The sequence below is a fragment of the Theropithecus gelada genome, chromosome 7b (genome assembly GCF_003255815.1).
Source record: "Theropithecus gelada isolate Dixy chromosome 7b, Tgel_1.0, whole genome shotgun sequence".
Lineage (NCBI taxonomy): Eukaryota > Metazoa > Chordata > Mammalia > Primates > Cercopithecidae > Theropithecus > Theropithecus gelada.
Genome location: NC_037675.1, coordinates 4,261,386 through 4,280,532, shown reverse-complemented (window position 1 = coordinate 4,280,532; position 19,147 = coordinate 4,261,386). Strand labels below are relative to the sequence as shown.

Below are 19,147 nucleotides of genomic sequence, written 5' to 3'. Positions count from 1 at the left end.
TCTTTACACTTTTGCCTCTTTCTTTTTTTTTTTTTTTTTTTTTTTTTTTGAGACGGAGTCTCACTCTGTCACCCAGGCTGGAGTGCAGTGGCCGGATCTCAGCTCACTGCAAGCTCCGCCTCCCGGGTTCACGCCATTCTCCGGCCTCAGCCTCCCGAGTAGCTGGGACTACAGGCGCCCGCCACCTCGCCCGGCTAGTTTTTTGTATTTCTTAATAGAGACGGGGTTTCACCGTGTTCGCCAGGATGGTCTCGATCTCCTGACCTCGTGATCCGCCCGTCTCGGCCTCCCAAAGTGCTGGGATTACAGGCTTGAGCCACCGCGCCCGGCCACTTTTGCCTCTTTCTTCAGCCTCAGCTCAAACATCATCTTCTCCCAGAGGTCTTCCCCGACCACCCCAGGGATAGTAGCCCTCCCCCTCCCCCAGGCACTCTCACATTACCTTATCATTTTCTTTCAGAGCTCTTAGGATGATCTGAACTTCTCTCATAAACTGGGTTATTCACCTGCGAACTGCCTGCTTCCCTCACTATAACTGAAGCACTGGAAGAGGTTCTGAACCTGGTAGGCACTCAATGAGTATCTGAGGAATGAATGAATGAAATGCCTGGTGCACAATCAACCTCCACGAAAGCAGTTTTTCTTTTCACATATAACTCATCCCTGTCACAGCCCCTCTCCTTGCTCCCCTGCCTCGCTGAGGGGCTCCTAAGAACCTCCATAGAGGTCTCCATCAGCCAAAAAGCATCTGCACAGTCAGAGACGGCCCCTGACTGCTGCTTGCAGTGCTCCCTCCTGCCAGGTGCAGTCCCTTGGGCATGAGCCTGTAACACACAGGTTGGCACATGGCATCTGGCTTCTGTAAATGCTCTCTGCTCCCAGGTGTGCCATGCCCTACTGAAGGACAGCACTCACCCTCCTCCAGGTATTAACCGACTTTTCCCCAGCAATGTTTGTTTTAGGGATTAAAGTTTGTGGAGGAGCCTATAATTTCCAGAATCATCTGTTCCTTTCCTGGCAGCCAGCACATTTGTTATTCTATTTTCCCAAGCCCCTGATAATACCATTCCAGACATGTTGGTTTGATGGCATCAGTCAACGGAAAGACTCTCTGAGGCCTGCTGTAGGCCAGAGGACAGGCTCTCCGGGCCACACTCAGGGGTGACTGAGCCAACTCTTCATGCCATTCCTTTCCTTCCCTGCCTAGGACGACCTTACAGCCCATGATCACTTTTCTTCTTTTTGTTTTTTCTTCCTGTTTCCTTTTTAAGTATTATAGTGACTCCTTATTTATTCAGCACAGTCAAGAAACGGACTACTCCACAGTAGTGAATTTTCAAAATAATGCCCTTCAAGCACTAAAACTAAACAACACATCTTCAAAACAGCTTTGCTGAGGTATAACTGACACACTATGAACTGCATGGATTTAAAGTGTACAACTTGATATATTTTGACATATGGGCACACCCATGAAACTATCACCACAATCAAGATAATGAACATGTCCATCATTCCCAAAAGTTTCCTCCCACCCCTCCCTGCCCCCTTCCCCAAGCAACCAGTGATCTATTTTCCAAATACGTCTTTAATGCTACAAGGGCCCACACACCTCCCTGCCTTAGAAAATGGAGTATGATCAACATGATTGATCCTTTCCTTGATTCAGCATTATCACCAACACGATGGAAAGTGATGTCGGCCGGGCGCGGTGGCTCAAGCCTGTAATCCCAGCACTTTGGGAGGCCGAGGCGGGCGGATCACAAGGTCAGGAGATCGAGACCATCCTGGCTAACACGGTGAAACCCCGTCTCTACTAAAAATACAAAAAATTAGCCGGGCGCGGTTGTGGGCGCCTGTAGTCCCAGCTACTCGGGAGGCTGAGCCAGGAGAATGGCGGGAACCCGGGAGGCGGAGCTTGCAGTGAGCCGAGATCATGCCACCGCACTCCAGCCCGGGCGACAGAGCGAGACTCCGTCTCAAAAAAAAAAAAAAGAAAGTGATGTCCTCAGATGTCATGAGGATGCATGATTTTTTGCCCTCACTAAATGGCCCATTGTTGTGCTGGCATACTGGGTGGTTTCAAGTTTGGGAATTTTCTCCCTCGCTGCCAGCTGTCTCAGAGCTTAGTTCCCAGCAGACAACTCTTGCTGCCTCGAACCCTGGCACACTAACCACCATCCTGTGATGTTCCCACTCCTCACTCTGCGACAGTGGTTCTCTGCTGGGAGTGATTTTTGTCTCCCAAGGGAAATTTGGCAATACCTGGAGATCTTTTTGGTTGTCATCATGGGAGCGGGAGTGCTACTAGCAGCTAAGTTTAGTGACTAGGGATGCAACTAAACATCCTGCAATGCAGAGTCTCCCCTACAGAGTATCCCACCCAAGATGTCAATAATGCCAAGGCTGAGAAACCCTGTTCAGGATGACAAACCGACTGAAAACTCAACAAGGGGGCCAGGCACGGTGGCTCATGCCTAATAATCTCAGCACTTAGGGAGGTCGAGGTGGGTGTATCACTTAAGGTCAGGAGTTCGAGACCAGCCTGACCAACATGGCAAAACCCCATCTCTACTAAACACACACACACACACACACACACACACACAAATACAAGTGGCATGTGCCTATAATCCCAGCTACTCGGGAGGCTGAAGCATGAGAATTGCCAGAACCCAAGAGGCGGAGGTTGCAGTGAGCTGTGATCAGGCCATTGCATTCCAGCCTGGGCAACAGAGCGAGACTCTGTCTTAGAAAAAAAAAACAAAAAAAACCCATAAAACAAACAAACAAAAAGAAACTATGAGGATTGAGTGATTCACATTTTTTTTTTTTTTTTTTTTTTTGAGACGGAGTCTCGCTCTGTCTCCCCAGCTGGAGTGCAGTGGCCGGATCTCAGCTCACTGCAAGCTCCGCCTCCCGGGTTCATGCCATTCTCCTGCCTCAGCCTCCCGAGTAGCTGGGACTACAGGCGCCGCCACCTCGCCCGGCTAGTTTTTTGTATTTTTTAGTAGAGACGGGGTTTCACCATGTTTGCCAGGATGGTCTCGATCTCCTGACCTCGTGATCCGCCCGTCTCGGCCTCCCAAAGTGCTGGGATTACAGGCTTGAGCCACCGCGCCCGGCCGTGATTCACATTTCTGAATCAACAGAGAGAAGGAAGGGCAGCAGGCTTGTTGAAGCTGGAAGGTCAGGGGGGTTGCAGACTGAAGAAGATCCTGGTGTGTCCCAGTTACCTCCATGCAACCCTACTAGAGGTGGTCTCTGGCTTCCTAGGGATAAGCTCTAAGGGATTCAGCTATGGTGCACCACAGCCCAGCGTTCAGCAGCTGCTCAATGAATGTCTGCCAGGTGAGACTGCACCCAAAGCATTTATTAGGTACATAATGTGGCAGCACTTGCTGGCCATGGAAGGCAAGGCAGAAGACAAGGAGCTGGAGCTGGTGGAAGGAAGCCATTAAGTCAGCCAGTGGCTGGGATGCAGCAAAGCTAGGCAGAAGGTAAGTGCAGATCCACCCCAGTACGTGAGGAAAATGAGAAGGGCTGGCCATGTTAGGATCCAGTCCCAGCGCGACCAGATATGTCACCACCACATCACTTTTAGCTCCTCCCCCCACCCACACACACCTTATTTGCCTGTCATATAAAGAAGGTTTTCCCAAAGTGGTTTAGCCAGAACTGGAAGAGCCCTGCCCTGTGAAGGGATAGGAGCCTGACTGTTGCAGCTGCAGCCTGTGGTGGGGAAGCAGCAGCGGCCAGGATGAATCCCAGGTGTTCTGGAGCTGGATGGTGAAGTATGGACACGCTTTATTCGATTTCGCATTGACTTAAAGGTTTAATTATTTTAGGAGTTCTTGTAGACATTCCTGAAAAATGCAGGTAAGCAAAAAGAAGAAAACAAAGATCGCAAATGTGACCCTTTCACTCGGAGAGAACACCAATGGAATTTTGTTGGGCATCCTTCTATGCAAGTCTGAATATTGTGTAGACATTCTGCTTAAAACTAGGTGTGGGTGCTGCTGCCGGAGGCTTTATTTGCTGTGCCTGAGGTGGGCCAGAGATTTCACTGAGCACCCCAAGAAGACAACAGAAGCACTTGGAGTCAGGATGACTGGGTGGATTTAGGACTATGTTACTCTCAGGAGCCTCCCTGGATTAGCCCCAAATCAAGGATAAAGAGAGGCCTGGCTGAACTCTTCCTCCCAGAGCCCTGCTGGGAAAATGGGAGCCCCTTTGCAGCCCCCACTTACCCATCAGGCCCTGCTCCTCCCACTCATCTCCAGACTTCTGTCACATGCCCAAGTCCTGCTAACTGTTGTGTAAAACTGATAAGGTGGGATCCCGAGGACCTTGGGCCCCGAGGGCCCCAAGTCAGGAGACCTGGGCTCCAGGGCCAGTTGGGAGTGATAAAGAGAACAATACCTGCCCACAGGACTTGTTGCAATGAGATAAAGGCAGAAGTCACCAGTTGTGGTCAAATGGGATTTTTTCCAGAGAGGTCTCACGGAGAGTGGCTTTCAAATTCTTTTTAGCAGCAGAATTGTTGTAAAATACAATCTCATGTGAAACCCTAAAATATGAGACACTCTGGTTGAAGCAGAGAGAGGTGCTCACCTGCTCAATCCTGTCCTCATTCCTCCCTCTGAGGGTTGCACCTCTGAGAACCCAGTTTAAAGAATTTTGCCTTATGCCAAAGTCAGGATTGAAGAGGCAAGCTGGCTGGGAGAAACTGGGAAGCTCCACTTCCCACCGCCTCTGCCTGGGTGGCAGCCATCTGAGCCTAGACTAGCCCCTCCCCCTCCAAAGACCCACTGCGGGCTCCCCTGGGGCCAGCCTCCAGGATGGGTGGGGCACCTGAAGCAGCACGTATTGCTTTTTTTTGGGCTGACCTTTCTTCTAGGCCTGAGGACAAGTGGGAAGATAGGTGGGGCCAGCCCTGTCCCTGTTTCCCCTCAATGGAGTTCTCTTGCTCACAGCCTAAGGAAGAAGCGTGACTCACTTCCTGCCTCAGTCTGACTGCTGGAGTATTGTTCTCCCAACTGTGGCTGGCACTACCCAGTGTGGCCCCTACAAGTCTTAGTTCCTTGGTGGAGGGGACGTCCCCACTTTGGGACAAGGCCAACTGGACTTACCTTCCAGCTCAACTTTGAGGACCCAGCATTGTTCCTCCAGTTTCCAGTTTTTGCAGTGTTTCTAAAGGTGCCCGAATCATACCTTTGAATGAATGGGATCAGCATTCATTAAATATTATCTCCATTTTATAGAGGAGTAAATTGAGGAAGTCTCTGATAAATTAACTTGTCTAAGGTGTCCCAGTAAAAAATAGTGCCCCAGGGACTTGAACGGGTTTGCTGATTTTCATCAGTTGCCTTAAGAATTATCATGATTTAACCTCTCTGGGCCTCAGTTTCCTCCTATATAAAATGTAGACAGTGATACATCAAAGGTACTTAAAGGAAAATGTACTGTACCCACCTCATGGGGCATGTGGTGAGGATAGAAGGGGTTGACACAAGAAAAGAGTTCTCAATGGTGCCTGGCTCACAGAAAACACTCAGTGGATTTTTTTTTTTCTTTCCATTACCCGGGAACCTGTGTTCAGGAGGCCACAGGCAGATCCTGTGCAGCCAGGTTATCTCACAGGAAGCGAGAAGAGATGGGCACAGGCTGCTCTGCGACCTTGGAATAACCCAGCCTGGGAAGCTCTTGGCCACATTTTCCTTCTTTTCTTTCTCAGCTCAAGCAGCATCGGCCTCAGCCAAGTAGCACAAACGTTTTCTAGGGCCCAGGGAGGGAGAGGCTCCGGCTGGTATATTGCAAGCAGCTTGGATTCAGGTTCTGCCAAACACCCCAGTCTCTTGCAGGATCTGAGGTCTGCTGGTTGCGGAACTTTGGGCAAATTATTTAAACGTTGTGCGCCTCAGTTTCCTTATCTGTAAAATGGGATTAATAATGTCAGCCTGACAGGATTATATGGATCAAATCATGTACATAAGGAGGAGATAATATAAAGTGACTGGCCTGGTGCCTGGCAAGCGGTTGTGTTTAAAAAAAAAAAAAAAAAAAGCTAAAAATATTAAAAGGAGGTGGGTTACTTCTGCTCATATATCCACCTGTCTATACAAATGCAGACGAAGTCGTGACTCCTCTAACAGTAGGCCCAGAGGAGGCTGGCCCCGCCGCCGTGCAGTCCTCCCTCGACCTTGGACTGGAGGACCCCAGGTCCGCCGTCCCTGGGCACTTAACCCGGTTAGGCTCAAACTCGTGGCCCAGGAGTGGGAAGAGGGGGACGGAGAGGGTCGGCCCCCCAAGACTCCGGCCGAGGCAGGGCTCAGAGTGCCTCCCTCAAGCCTTTCCCCTCGGTTCCGAGTTCGGGTCTCCGCAGCCGTCTTCCCGGGGCGCTCGCGGGGCGAAGAGCCGAGCCCGGGGGCGGGGGCACGGCAGCCGGGCCTCGTGCCTGGCGGCCGCGAGGACTTTGGGATCGCCTGCCCCACTTCCTACCTGCCCCTACCGGGAGTCGGAGGCAGCGGGCGCCCCAGAAGGCCCCGCAGGGCCGCCGCTCGGGGCCGGACGCACTGGGGCGCACGGCGCTAGGAAAGCGGGCCCGGGGCCGGGCGGCATGGGCGGCGGGCGGCCGAGCCGGAGCCGGCGGTGGCGGCGGCCGGGGAAGCGCGGAGGTGGCGCCGCGAGGGGGAGGGGCGCGGCGGCGGAGGAGGAGGAGCCCGGGCCGCCGCCGCCGCCGCCGCCGCCGCTGACAGCGGCCCGAGTAAACAAGCCGCGCCGCTGCGGCCCGGCCGCTGCCCCCGCCCGCGCCGGAGCTGGAGCCCAGGCCGAGCCCTGCCCTGGTCGCCGGCCGGGCCGAGGCCGCGCCGCCGCGCCTCCCCGCCTCCGCGCCGTGACGCTGCCGCCGGGCGCGGGGACCGCGCCGAGCCCAGGCCCCCGCCGCCGGGCTCTTCGCTCGGCCGAGGGGCACCCGAGCCGCCGCGGCGCTCGCCTGTAAAAGTTTCCCCGCCCGGGCTCCCGAGGGTAAGCAGCGAGGGCGCGGGGCCCGGGGCCCGGGGAAGGCAAGCGCGCCTGGGAGCCGGGCCCGAGGGGAGCCGGCCGGGCCGGGCCGCTCTGCCCCAGGAGCGGGCTCCGCGGCCCGGGTGCCCGGGCCGGGGAGGGTCAGGGCACTGGCGCCGGTGCAGCCCCGACCCGGGTCCCCCGGGGCCCGGCTGCCCGCCCGCTTTCGGGAACTGGCTCCGGGGCCGGCCCCGAGGGTGGAGCTGCCGGGAGCAGACAGGGCGCTCAGCAGCCCACCTGAGCGCGCCGGGCCGGTCTCGGACCCCCGGCCCTGGCCGGTACTTTTCCGCGTGGGGCCAGGGCGAGCCCTCTGACCTCAGGAAGCGCCTGCGGGGCCCCTGCTGGGGGCGGGATGGGGAGAAAATTCCGCAGGCTCCGGGTGCTCCCGCCTCCCCGCCGCCTCGGGGGCTGCCGCCGACTCGCCCACTCCGCGGCCGCGTAGGGCCTGCGTTCAGCCCGGGGAGGGGAGGAGCGGCCGGGGGCGAGGCGGGGGATCCTTCTCCCGGGCCTCGCCCCCGCCCGCACACCTGTGCGGTGAGGACTCAGGTGCGGGATCCGCGGGCGCCGGCGGCGGGCGCAGGTAGGTCCCGGGGCTGCCTTCTGCCGCGGCCTGGCCGAGGCCCCTGTGCCCCCGCGGGGTGGCTGAACCGAGGGGCGGCCTGCTTGCCAGACAGGTCTGACGGCAGTCACTTGTCTGGTCGGAACCCGCTTTCCCATCATCCTCTACCCCATGGCCCCTGGGGTGCAGACCCTCATCCACTGGAGGGTGTTGGGATTCTTATTCCGACTTGGGAAGTGCGAGGGGAACCCAGGTGATGTGGCCTGATGAGAGCGGCTGCTGAGCAGGTGTGGACACAGCATAGGAGAGTAGCCAAGCCTGGCCTCTTCTCAAGCAGAGCAGCCCTCGTTTTACTATTTCCTATATTGGAGCATTTGATTTTAAAAAGGATTCTGTGGCTTTTTAAAAAAAAGTTTGAAAACCGCTGGTCTAGCAGTTTTTACCACCAAGGAAACTGAGGCCCAGGGAGAGGAAGTGACTTGTTAAGATCATCCAGCAAATAGTGGGCAGGAACTGGGAGCGATAATTTCACGGGAGCCTCCCAGGGCTGGTAACAGGACCCGGCGTGGTGTCTCTTCTAGAGGAAGAGACTGATTGGGTGTCCGGGTGGCCCTCCCGTGGCCTGCTCTGTGGCTGTGTCAGAGCCAGACCCCCAGTGTCTGGGAAACAGCAGTGGGTCCTGGGGTAAGGCGCAGTTTGAGTGGCCCAGAGTGGCTCTCTGTGTCGGGAGGTTCTGGAGCTGGAGAAAAGGGCTGTGCCCAAGAACATAGCCAGGAAGAGCACCCACAGCTCTCTCTGGCCACAGCCTGGAGCACAGTCCCATGTGAAACAAGATCATGAGAAATACAGCAAGCCTCCAGGTTTGAGACAAACTGGGACTAGAGGGTGAGTCAGAGTCTGGGATGGGGGTGGGGAGAAACCCATTCATTCATTGTTTTCAGTTCTTACTCTTTTCGGGGATCCTCCCTTGTCCCGCATGCTGTGGCAGAGCCGTCTGTGGGGGTCTGATTTTCTGGAAGCCATCCCCACCCCTCACCACGGGTGGGGTTGTTGGATGGAGGGAGGCTGGCCCTCTTTCTTTGGGGGGACTGTTCAATTGCGCCTGAAGCCTGCTTTCTTTCCGAGTGCTGCAAGGTAATTAAATAGTTGGTTAATCACTTTTAACGCCAAGCAGCTGCGGCTCCATCTACAGTGTGCTGGAATCTGGGCTAGACCCAGATGAACCCAGCCTCGATTTGGGGGCTCCAGCAGGACTCACAGCATTGTGGTTGGTGGTGGTGGGGGCAGGGGGATGATCCAAGAGGCAGCTGTGGTGGCAAGAGGAGAGAGATGAGGCCCTGTTCCTATGTGGCTCTGCCCCCAGGGTCCCACATCCTCTCTTAAATGAGGGACTTGGGAGGAGGTCCCTCCATCCCCTAGGGCTGGGGTGCCTAGCTGTCCAGCCATTGATCAGGCCAGCTTTCTGGAACCAACCATCATGGGGCTGTGGTTCCCAGGCCTGCCCTGGAGCCCTGTGGAGTCTGCCCACAGGGATGTGCAGGAGCTGTATTGTAGATGTCTCCTGCCATCAGCTGTCAGGTTATTTTGGTCCAAACTGAAAATACTCCAGGAATTGTATGTGGAGTACCCCCAGCCTGCAGGGTGGGACTGCAGCAGTCAGGGAGGCCGGTTGTGTCTAAGGGCAGCCTCTGGAGAAGCAAAGAGTTCTCTATAGTGAGCCTGCCTCTGTAGCTCCCCAGGGCCTACGTGAGCTGGGGTGCCTTCCTTTTGGTATCCGGCAAAGAGTGGCCTTGGCTATGGAAGCGGTAAGGGCATCCAGGGCCCTGCCGCTGCTCATGCAACTTGGCACTGATACGGGATACCCCCAGCAGCACTGCTGGGACCTCCCCCAGCTTCCCTCCTTCCTCCAGGGGCTTGGCTTCTGGCTAGTCAGGGGCTCTATGTGGGGACAGTTATGTGGCCCTAGGCAGAGAGGTCCCGCCGTCTGTTTGCTGAAGGAGGAAAAACAACACTCGGACTATTGATTCAGCCTCACCTTGGCGCTCCTGGCTCAGCAGCCAGTGTTTGCCCTGGCTGCCTGGGCTCGGATTACGCAAGGCTGGTGGGCGTGGAGCAAGCAAGGGGGCAGCTGGGGGCCTCCAGGCCCAGGCAGGGCAGGGCTTGGCGGCCCCAGCATTCCCCAGGAAACAGTAAAAACGAACCTGGGCCCCTGACTTTGCTGATAGAGCCATCTCAGCCATAGAGGGAGGTGAAGCCTCTGTGATTGCCACCCCGCACCCCCTCAGGACATGGCCCATAAAAGTACCATCTCACCTAGGGTCACCCATTCTTTCTTCTTAGGAGCTATGGGGCTTTGCAAATAACTCCCTATGGCTGAATCTGCTTCGCTGAACTAGGAAACCCTAGTGAGTTGTATAGATGCCATTCATTTAAAAACCTTGAAAAGCCAGCATCTTATTCCTATGTAAAATGTACCTAGGTGATTTGGAGAATACAGTGACACAAAGAAGAAAATAACAATTACTTGTTTTTTTTTTTTTTTGAGACGGAGTCTCGCTCTGTCGCCCAGGCTGGAGTTCAGTGGCCGGATCTCAGCTCACTGCAAGCTCCGCCTCCCGGGTTTACGCCATTCTCCTGCCTCAGCCTCCCCAGTAGCTGGGACTACAGGCCCCCGCCACCTCGCCCGGCTAGTTTTTTGTATTTTTTTTAGTAGAGACGGGGTTTCACCGTGTTAGCCAGGATGGTCTCGATCTCCTGACCTCGTGATCCACCCGTCTCGGCCTCGCAAAGTGCCGGGATTACAGGCTTGAGGCACCGCGCCCGGCCAACAATTACTTGTAATTCTCACCATCTTGAGAGAACCACTGTTAAGGTTTTATAGCGTGTGTCCTTCCAGATTTTGTTTTGGTTTGTATAAATATACATGTAAAAATAGTTTTTAAAAAATAAAATGGGATTATGTGTACGTACTGCTTTATAATGCATCTTTTTTACCTTGATCAGTTGAATATTTATTCATTTGTTGTTTCTGATTTTGAGTGACTCAGGGCTTGATAGTCTTCTTCCTGCTGCTTCCGTTACACTTTTTTTTTTTGAGAGGGAGTCTCGTTCTGTTGCACAGACTGGAGTGCAGTGGCGCGATCTTGGCTTACTGCAACCTCCACCTCCTGGGCTCAAGCAGTTCTTGTGCCTCAGCCTCCCGAGTCGCTGGGACTGGAAGCACCTGGCTAATGTTTGTATTTTTAGTAGAGACGAGGTTGCACCACGTTGGCCAGGCTGGCCTCGAACTCCTGACCTCAGGTGATCCACCCGCCTCAGCCTCCCAAAGTGCTGGATGACAGGAGTGAGACACCATGCCTGGCCTTTCTGTTACACTTCTTACATTCTTGCATGGAGAAAGGATTGGGTGGGATTGTCAGGGCATCCATCTGTCCATCTATCTGACTGGCCTTGGGTGCTAGATTTCTTCTGGGGAGTACTTATTTTTTTACCCTTCTCCCCCAGATCTCATTTCAGGCCCCAATTGAAACTTGAGGTGGGCAGGGCAGCTTTAGTGCATGGCAGGGGAGGAACTGACCCTCTCCCCCCTTTTCCCTTCTTGTTCCTCTCAGAGTCGGCACTCCTCACCCTCCCGAGCCCTGCCCATCTCGTCCCCATGCCCCCACCAGTCAGCCCCGGGCCACAGGCAGTGAGCAGGCACCTGGGAGCCGAGGCCCTGTGACCAGGCCAAGGAGACGGGCGCTCCAGGGTCCCAGCCACCTGTCCCCCCCATGGAGCTGAGGTCCTGGTTGCTATGGGTGGTAGCAGCAACAGGAACCTTGGTCCTGCTAGCAGCTGATGCTCAGGGCCAGAAGGTCTTCACCAACACGTGGGCTGTGCGCATCCCTGGGGGCCCAGCAGTGGCCAATAGCGTGGCACGGAAGCATGGGTTCCTCAACCTGGGCCAGGTAGGTGTTCTTACCTGGGCTGCTGGCCTAGACCCAGGACATTGCCAGGGGGTGGGACCAGAGAAGACAGGGATTCTGGCACCAGGGAGCAGGAACTGTTGGCCTTGTTTGCTCAGGGGCATCTGGGTAGCTGGCATGTTCTGGGTGGCCAGGAGCAAAGCACAGGTGCTTCAGGCGAGCAGCATATCCCAGTGAGAGTGAGTCCTCACGGTCCCTGCATGTTGCTGGGTCCTGGACAGGGAGCAGATGCCCCGCACCCCTGACCATGGCGAGCCTCTGGTGAAGCCATTGTCCACCCCCGTCCCCCGCCTCCCTGGGGACTGACAGATGGAAAGCCCAGCTCAGTCTCCCTGCTTTATTGCAGATTTTCGGGGACTATTACCACTTCTGGCATCGAGGAGTGACGAAGCGGTCCCTGTCGCCTCACCGCCCGCGGCACAGCCGGCTGCAGCGGGAGCCTCAAGTGAGTGTGGCCCCAGCCCCCTCCTGCTGCCACCCTCCCCCTCCTGCTCTCGGGAGCCCCTCTCGCCTCCTGCTCCACCCACACCATCTCTCCTCCACTCCCCCGCAGGTACAGTGGCTGGAACAGCAGGTGGCAAAGCGACGGACTAAACGGGACTTGTACCAGGAGCCCACAGACCCCAAGTTTCCTCAGCAGTGGTACCTGGTATGCGGCCTTCTTGGCTGCTGGGACCTCCTCCCCAGATGCACCATCCACCCACCATGAGCTCTTGGACAGAGGAGACTGACTTCGAGGCCTCCTCTGATTCTTTTCCTTTCCTCCTGCTGGGCAGTCTCTTCCTGGCCCATCCTAATAAGCAAGCCTGGGGGTGGCCCTCCCAGAGTCCTCTACATTCCCATGGAGTCCAAACAGCCAGTGGCGGCCTTTCAGGAGCAGGGATGGGTAGAGGAGGAGGTTTTAGGGTGGCAAGGGGATTCTTCAAGTTGTCCCTAGCCTCACAGAACCAATCATCTCTCATAAGTGATGGGGTGGGTGTCTCCGCAGTCTGGTGTCACTCAGCGGGACCTGAATGTGAAGGAGGCCTGGGCGCAGGGCTACACAGGGCACGGCATTGTGGTCTCCATTCTGGACGATGGCATTGAGAAGAACCACCCGGACTTGGCAGGCAATTATGTGAGGAAGTGGGGGAGGGAGGCCGTGATCCGTGGTGAGGTGTGTCTAGAGGCTGTCCTGTTCTATCAGTGAGGTCAGCCTTCTCCTGATGGTGGCCAAATCCTTCTTAGGATCCTGGGGCCAGTTTTGATGTCAATGACCAGGACCCTGACCCCCAGCCTCGTTACACACAGATGAATGACAACAGGTAAGAAGTGGCAGGCCCCTGGCCTCTGCCTCCCTTCTCCTTTATTCCACTGAGGAACAGGGCTGAGCCTGGGTGAGATGTGCCCTGCCTAAAAGGGTGAGGGTTTTTCCACAGTCCTGGCCCACCTGGGGCTCTGAGGGAGGGCTTGGTCAGAGTGGAGATGGCCACAGGCCCAGTGGAGTGTGGGAGACGGGCTGGGCACTCAGGGGATGGTGGGTGTCAGATGTGCAGATCCCTCGTGCTCCTCAGGCCACATCTGCTGGGCCCTGTTCACCCCATTCGTCCTACTCATGCTATGCACTTGGCCGTGGCAGGCATGGCACACGGTGTGCGGGGGAAGTGGCTGCGGTGGCCAACAATGGTGTCTGTGGTGTAGGTGTGGCCTACAATGCGCGCATTGGAGGTAAGTGTGGGCTTGGGCCACCCTGTCTTCGGGAGGGCCTGTCAGTGGGATTTTTCCCTGCCTGCTTCCCATCTGGCTAATGCCTGCCACTTTCCCACTGTGGATCCTTTGATCACATGGCTGTTCCATGGAGGGTTCTCAAAGGGTCAAAGACTGAAAGAGTTGGACCCCTGTGGAGTGAGGGTTTCCTAGCAGGAGTCTCCTGAAATCCTCACGACCCATTGTGAGTCCTCATGTGGCAGATCCTTGATCACCAGGCTCCTTTGGGAACTGGAGACTCTTTCTAGTCCAGAAGGTGTGGTTGGGGGCAGGAGGTGTTCTCTTTTCCCTTCTCTGGGTCTTGTCTTTGAAAGGCAGAGGCAAACGGGTAGTTGGGGGTTCAGGGTTTCCCAGCATCAGCCTCTACCCTCCCCTGCTCATCCCCTGGGGTGCAGGGCTGGGTGTGCTCCTTGGGGTGGGAGCCCCGACAGCTGGACCCACGCAGCATCCCTCTTCATGCCCCCTCTTCATGGCCAGGGGTGCGCATGCTGGATGGCGAGGTGACAGATGCAGTGGAGGCACGCTCGCTGGGCCTGAACCCCAACCACATCCACATCTACAGTGCTAGCTGGGGCCCCGAGGATGACGGCAAGACAGTGGATGGGCCAGCCCGCCTCGCTGAGGAGGCCTTCTTCCGTGGGGTTAGCCAGGTGAGGTGGGGATCGGTCCAGCCCATGGGGGCAGGCTGGGTGGTTTTTTTGGCTTATTTATTCTCATGTTTAACTTTACACAAAACATGTTTATTGAAACATTAAGGGACAAAAGAAAAGTAAAGTGCTTATACCAGTTGCACTTGGCTAATTAAAAAACAAATTTTTTTTAGAGATGAGGTCTTGCTATGTTACCCAGGCTGGTCTTGAACTCCTGGCCTCAAGCAATCCTCCCGCCTTAGTCTCCTGGTCTGATATTTTGTGTGTCTAGATAGACATATTTGGATACACACTTGATCCACCAGGGATCTCACAGGGGACAGGAGGTTCCCAGAGAATGAGGCCAGTTCTCCAGCAGTGTCCTCCTGCCAACCCTCCCTCAAGTCCCAATCTTGAATGACCCCAGCCCACTCTGTCCACAGGGCCGAGGGGGGCTGGGCTCCATCTTTGTCTGGGCCTCGGGGAACGGGGGCCGGGAACATGACAGCTGCAACTGCGACGGCTACACCAACAGTATCTACACGCTGTCCATCAGCAGCGCCACGCAGTTTGGCAACGTGCCCTGGTACAGTGAGGCCTGCTCATCCACACTGGCCACGACCTACAGCAGTGGCAACCAGAATGAGAAGCAGATTGTGAGTCTTACCTGGGCTTGGGGGCTGGGGAAATGGGGCTGCTGGCTGACTTTGCCCAGCACCCTCTTTTGGAGGCTGTCTGCCTCCACCTCCATGTGGCTGGGTGATAGTGGCTCAGGCATCATGGAATGTGAACTCTGGGGCTCTCTAAGTTCTTGGGAGGCGGTGGAGCCATACCTGAAGCCTTTGAAAAGCCTAGTGTCTCCCTAAAAACATACGTTGTTCTTATTCATCTCCAACTGCTAGTTGAACCCCCTTATTCCTTTGGAAAATGAGGTCCAGGAGGGGCTCATCATCAGCCTGTCCACAGCAAGTTAACAGGGCAGCAGCTGGGACCCAGGGGTCTTGGCCCTGGCTTCTCATACCATCTGTGGTGCCCAGGGCCTGTATGCAGAGGGAGGGTAGGCAGGTGGCTCCTCTAGCCCTCTCCATCAATCACAGTCCCCAATATGATTATCTTCCTGGCAGGTGACGACTGACTTGCGGCAGAAGTGCACGGAGTCTCACACGGGCACCTCAGCCTCTGCCCCCTTAGCAGCCGGCATCATTGCTCTCACCCTGGAGGCCAAGTAAGTGGGTGGGGGCCAGGGGCAACCCTGTCTCTACCAGCACTCTCTGTAGGGCAGCCCTTAGTCTCCAGCTGCTCCCAAAAAAGACTGATCCCTGACCTCTCCTTTCCTTCTTTGCAGTAAGAACCTCACATGGCGGGACATGCAGCACCTGGTGGTACAGACCTCGAAGCCAGCCCACCTCAATGCCAACGACTGGGCCACCAATGGTGTGGGCCGGAAAGGTGAGGACAGGCTGGCCCGGCAGGCTGGATGTGGAGTTAGGTGGAAGGCACTCTATGCCTCACAGCTGACCTCACCTTCCCTGTTCCCACAGTGAGCCACTCGTATGGCTACGGGCTTTTGGACGCAGGCGCCATGGTGGCCCTGGCCCAGAATTGGACCACAGTGGGCCCCCAGCGGAAGTGCATCATCGACATCCTCACGGAGCCCAAGTGAGGGCTGGACCCAGGCTGGGAGGGGGCCAGTGGGACCAACGTCGCAGGGGGTGCCCGCTGGTCCCTCTGGGCCAGGCTGACCGTCATGGTCCTCTCCTGCACAGAGACATCGGGAAACGGCTTGAGGTGCGGAAGACCGTGACCGCGTGCCTGGGCGAGCCCAACCACATCACTCGGCTGGAGCACGCTCAGGCGCGGCTCACCCTGTCCTATAATCGCCGTGGCGACCTGGCCATCCACCTGGTCAGCCCCATGGGCACCCGCTCCACCCTGCTGGCAGCCAGGTGCTTGCTCTGTCCCTGCCCGCCCTGCCCATCACCTCCTCCTCTCACAGCCCACATGCTTGCCTTTGCTCGCTCACACGGCCCAGGGGGCACTGAGTGCTACTCAGTGGGGCACTCTTGGCATTTTGGGAGGGACAGTTTTGTCCTGTGGGACTGTCCCATGTTGCAGGAATCCCTGGCTTGCACCTATTTAATGTCAGTAGTGTGCCCCACCTTGTGCAGTGCCTGTGTATCCTTCTAGAATCCCCTGGTTGAGCATGTCTGGCTCGCTGGGAAACAGCCAAGCCAGCAGGCACTTCTGGCCCCATGAGGTTGGTCTGCGTGGGAGAAGGGTATGTGGCCCGTGTTCTGTGGGTTAGATGTCCCTAGCTTGGGGTCCCCCAGAGGCCTCAGGGCTGTGTGCACTCCCCTCCCCAGGCCACATGACTACTCCGCAGATGGGTTTAATGACTGGGCCTTCATGACAACTCATTCCTGGGATGAGGATCCCTCTGGCGAGTGGGTCCTAGAGATTGAAAACACCAGCGAAGCCAACAACTATGGTACTGGGGGCACTTGAGGGGTAGGGGTACGAGGTGGAGGGCTGGCAGGATCTAGGGCACTGGGCGTGGTGCCAGCACTGTCCAACTCTTGTCTCCTCACCGCTCTGGAACAGGGACACTGACAAAGTTCACCCTCGTACTCTATGGCACTGCCTCTGAGGGGCTGCCCATACCTCCAGAAAGCAGTGGCTGCAAGACCCTCACGTCCAGTCAGGCCTGTGTGGGTCAGTAGTGGGTGCTGTTGGGCTTTGGGGGCCGGAGTCTGGGGGGATGGCGGGTGCCTGTCCTGAAGCCCAGCTCTAAGAAAAAAGTCTCAAGAGACCTAGGGCCCCTGGGGCTTTTGGGATGACCACAGTCCTGGGGCTGGGGGATCTTGGGGATGTGGTGACTTGGCTTGGGGCTGCTATGGTCCTGGGGCTACAGTCTGTTTAGCTGACACACACTCGCCCTCTCTCCCACGCCGGCAGTATGCGAGGAAGGCTTCTCCCTGCACCAGAAGAGCTGTGTCCAGCACTGCCCTCCAGGCTTTGCCCCCCAAGTCCTCGATACACACTATAGCACCGAGAATGACGTGGAGACCATCCGGGCCAGCGTCTGCGCCCCCTGCCACGCCTCATGTGCCACATGCCAGGGGCCGGCCCCGACAGACTGCCTCAGCTGCCCCAGCCATGCCTCCTTGGACCCTGTGGAGCAGACTTGCTCCCGGCAAAGCCAGAGCAGCCGAGAGTCCCCGCCACAGCAGCAGCCACCCCGGCTGCCCCCAGAGATGGAGGCGGGGCCGCGGCTGCGGGCAGGGCTGCTGCCCTCACACCTGCCTGAGGTGGTGGCCGGCCTCAGCTGCGCCTTCATCGTGCTGGTCTTCGTCACTGTCTTCCTGGTCCTGCAGCTGCGCTCTGGCTTTAGCTTCCGGGGGGTGAAGGTGTACACCATGGACCGTGGCCTCATCTCCTACAAGGGGCTGCCCCCTGAAGCCTGGCAGGAGGAGTGCCCGTCCGACTCAGAAGAGGATGAGGGCCGGGGCGAGAGGACCGCCTTTATCAAAGACCAGAGCGCCCTCTGATGAGCCCACTGCCCACCCCCTCAAGCCAATCCCCTCCTTGGGCACTTTTTAATTCACCAAAGTATTTTTTTATCTTGGGACTGGGTTTGGACCCCAGCTGGGAGGCAAGAGGGGTGGAGACTGCTTCCCTTCCTACCCTCGGGCCCATCTGGCCACCTGAGGTGGGCCCAGGACCAGCTGGGGTGCGGGGAGGGCCATACCCCACCCTCAGCACCCCCTCCATGTGGAGAAAGGAGTGAAACCTTTAGGGCAGCTTGCCCAGGCCCAGGCCCAGGCCCAGGCCCCAGCCCCAGCCAGAGTTCCTGCGGAGTGAAGAGGGGCAGCCTTTGCTTGTTGGGATTCCTGACCCAGGCCGTAGCTCTTGCCCTTCCCTGTCCCTCTAAAGCAATAATGGTCCCATCCAGGCAGTCGGGGGCTGGCCTAGGAGGTATCTGAGGGAGGAGGCCACCTCTCCAAGGGCTTCTGCACCCTCCACCTTGTCCCCCAGCTCTGGTGAGTCTTGGCAGCAGCAGCCATCATAGGAAGGGACCAAGGCAAGGCAGGTGCCTCCAGGTGTGCACGTGGCATGTTGGCCTGTGGCCTGTGTCCCATGACCCACCCCTGTGCTCCGTGCCTCCACCACCACTGGCCACCAGGCTGGCGCAGCCAAGGCTGAAATTCTGGCTGAACCCTGTGCTGGTGTCCTGACCACCCTTCCCTCTTTTGCACCTGCCTCTCCCGTCAGGGCCCAAGTCCCTGTTTTCTGAGCCCGGGCTGTCTGGGCTGTTGGCACTCACAGACCTGGAGCCCCTGGGTGGGTGGTGGGGAGGGGCAGTGGCCCAGCCAGCCTCTCTGGCCTCCCACCCAATGCTGCTTTCCCCTGTGGGGATCTCAGGGGCTGTTTGAGGATATATTTTCACTTTGTGATTATTTCACTTTAGACGCTGATGATTTGTTTTTGTATTTTTAATGGGGGTAGCAGCTGGACTACCCACCTTCTCACACCCACCGTCCGCCCTGCTCCTCCCTGGCTGCCCTGGCCCTGAGGTGTGGGGGCTGCAGCATGTTGCTGAGGAGTGAGGAATAGTTAAGCCCCAAGTCCTGAAGAGGCAGGCCAGCCAGGCGGGCTCAAGGAAAGGGGGTCCCAGTGGGAGGGGCAGGCTGACATCTGTGTTTCAAGTGGGGCTCGCCATGCCAGGGGCTCATAGGTCACTGGCTCTCCAAGTGCCAGGGGTAGGCAGGTGGTGGCACTTAGCCCCCTCCAACACTGTGCCCTGGTGGAGAAAGCACTGACCTGTCATGCCCCCCTCAAACCTCCTCTTCTGACGTGCCTTTTGCACCCCTCCCATTAGGACAATCAGTCCCCTCCCATCTGGGAGCCCCCTTTTCTTTCTCCTAGCCATTCCTGGTACCCAGCCACCTGCCCAGGGGTGCCCCCTCCTCTCCCATCCCCCTACCCTCGTGGCCAGCCCGGCTGGTTTTGTAAGATACTGGGTTGGTGCACAGTGATTTTTTTCTTGTAATTTAAACAGGCCCAGCATTGTTGGTTCTATTTAATGGACACGAGATAATGTTAGAGGTTTTAAAGTGATTAAACGTGCAGACTATGCAAACCAGGGCCAGTCTCCAGTGTGTTACCATTGCTCCTGCATTGAAGCT

The 19,147-nt window shown here is 56.9% G+C and overlaps 1 protein-coding gene across 3 annotated transcripts; it reads left to right on the top strand.

Moving 5' to 3' along the window:
- Positions 1 to 3,674: 3,674 nt before the first annotated feature.
- Positions 3,675 to 19,105, top strand: FURIN (furin, paired basic amino acid cleaving enzyme). Of its 3 annotated transcripts, none has more exons than XM_025392442.1 (16): positions 3,675 to 3,794; positions 11,233 to 11,568; positions 11,933 to 12,031; positions 12,140 to 12,235; positions 12,575 to 12,703; positions 12,814 to 12,890; positions 13,205 to 13,293; positions 13,810 to 13,982; positions 14,405 to 14,617; positions 15,086 to 15,186; positions 15,307 to 15,410; positions 15,503 to 15,620; positions 15,728 to 15,907; positions 16,325 to 16,449; positions 16,563 to 16,673; positions 16,917 to 19,105. In XM_025392442.1, exons 2-16 carry the CDS (start codon positions 11,392 to 11,394, stop codon positions 17,507 to 17,509), a joined length of 2,385 nt encoding a protein of 794 aa, XP_025248227.1. In that variant the 5' UTR covers positions 3,675 to 3,794; positions 11,233 to 11,391; the 3' UTR covers positions 17,510 to 19,105. The 3 variants fall into 3 exon arrangements, with proteins under 3 accessions (XP_025248227.1, XP_025248226.1, XP_025248228.1); XM_025392441.1 differs by lacking the exon at positions 3,675 to 3,794 and adding an exon at positions 6,762 to 7,026; XM_025392443.1 differs by lacking the exon at positions 3,675 to 3,794 and adding an exon at positions 8,286 to 8,506.
- Positions 19,106 to 19,147: the final 42 nt, after the last annotated feature.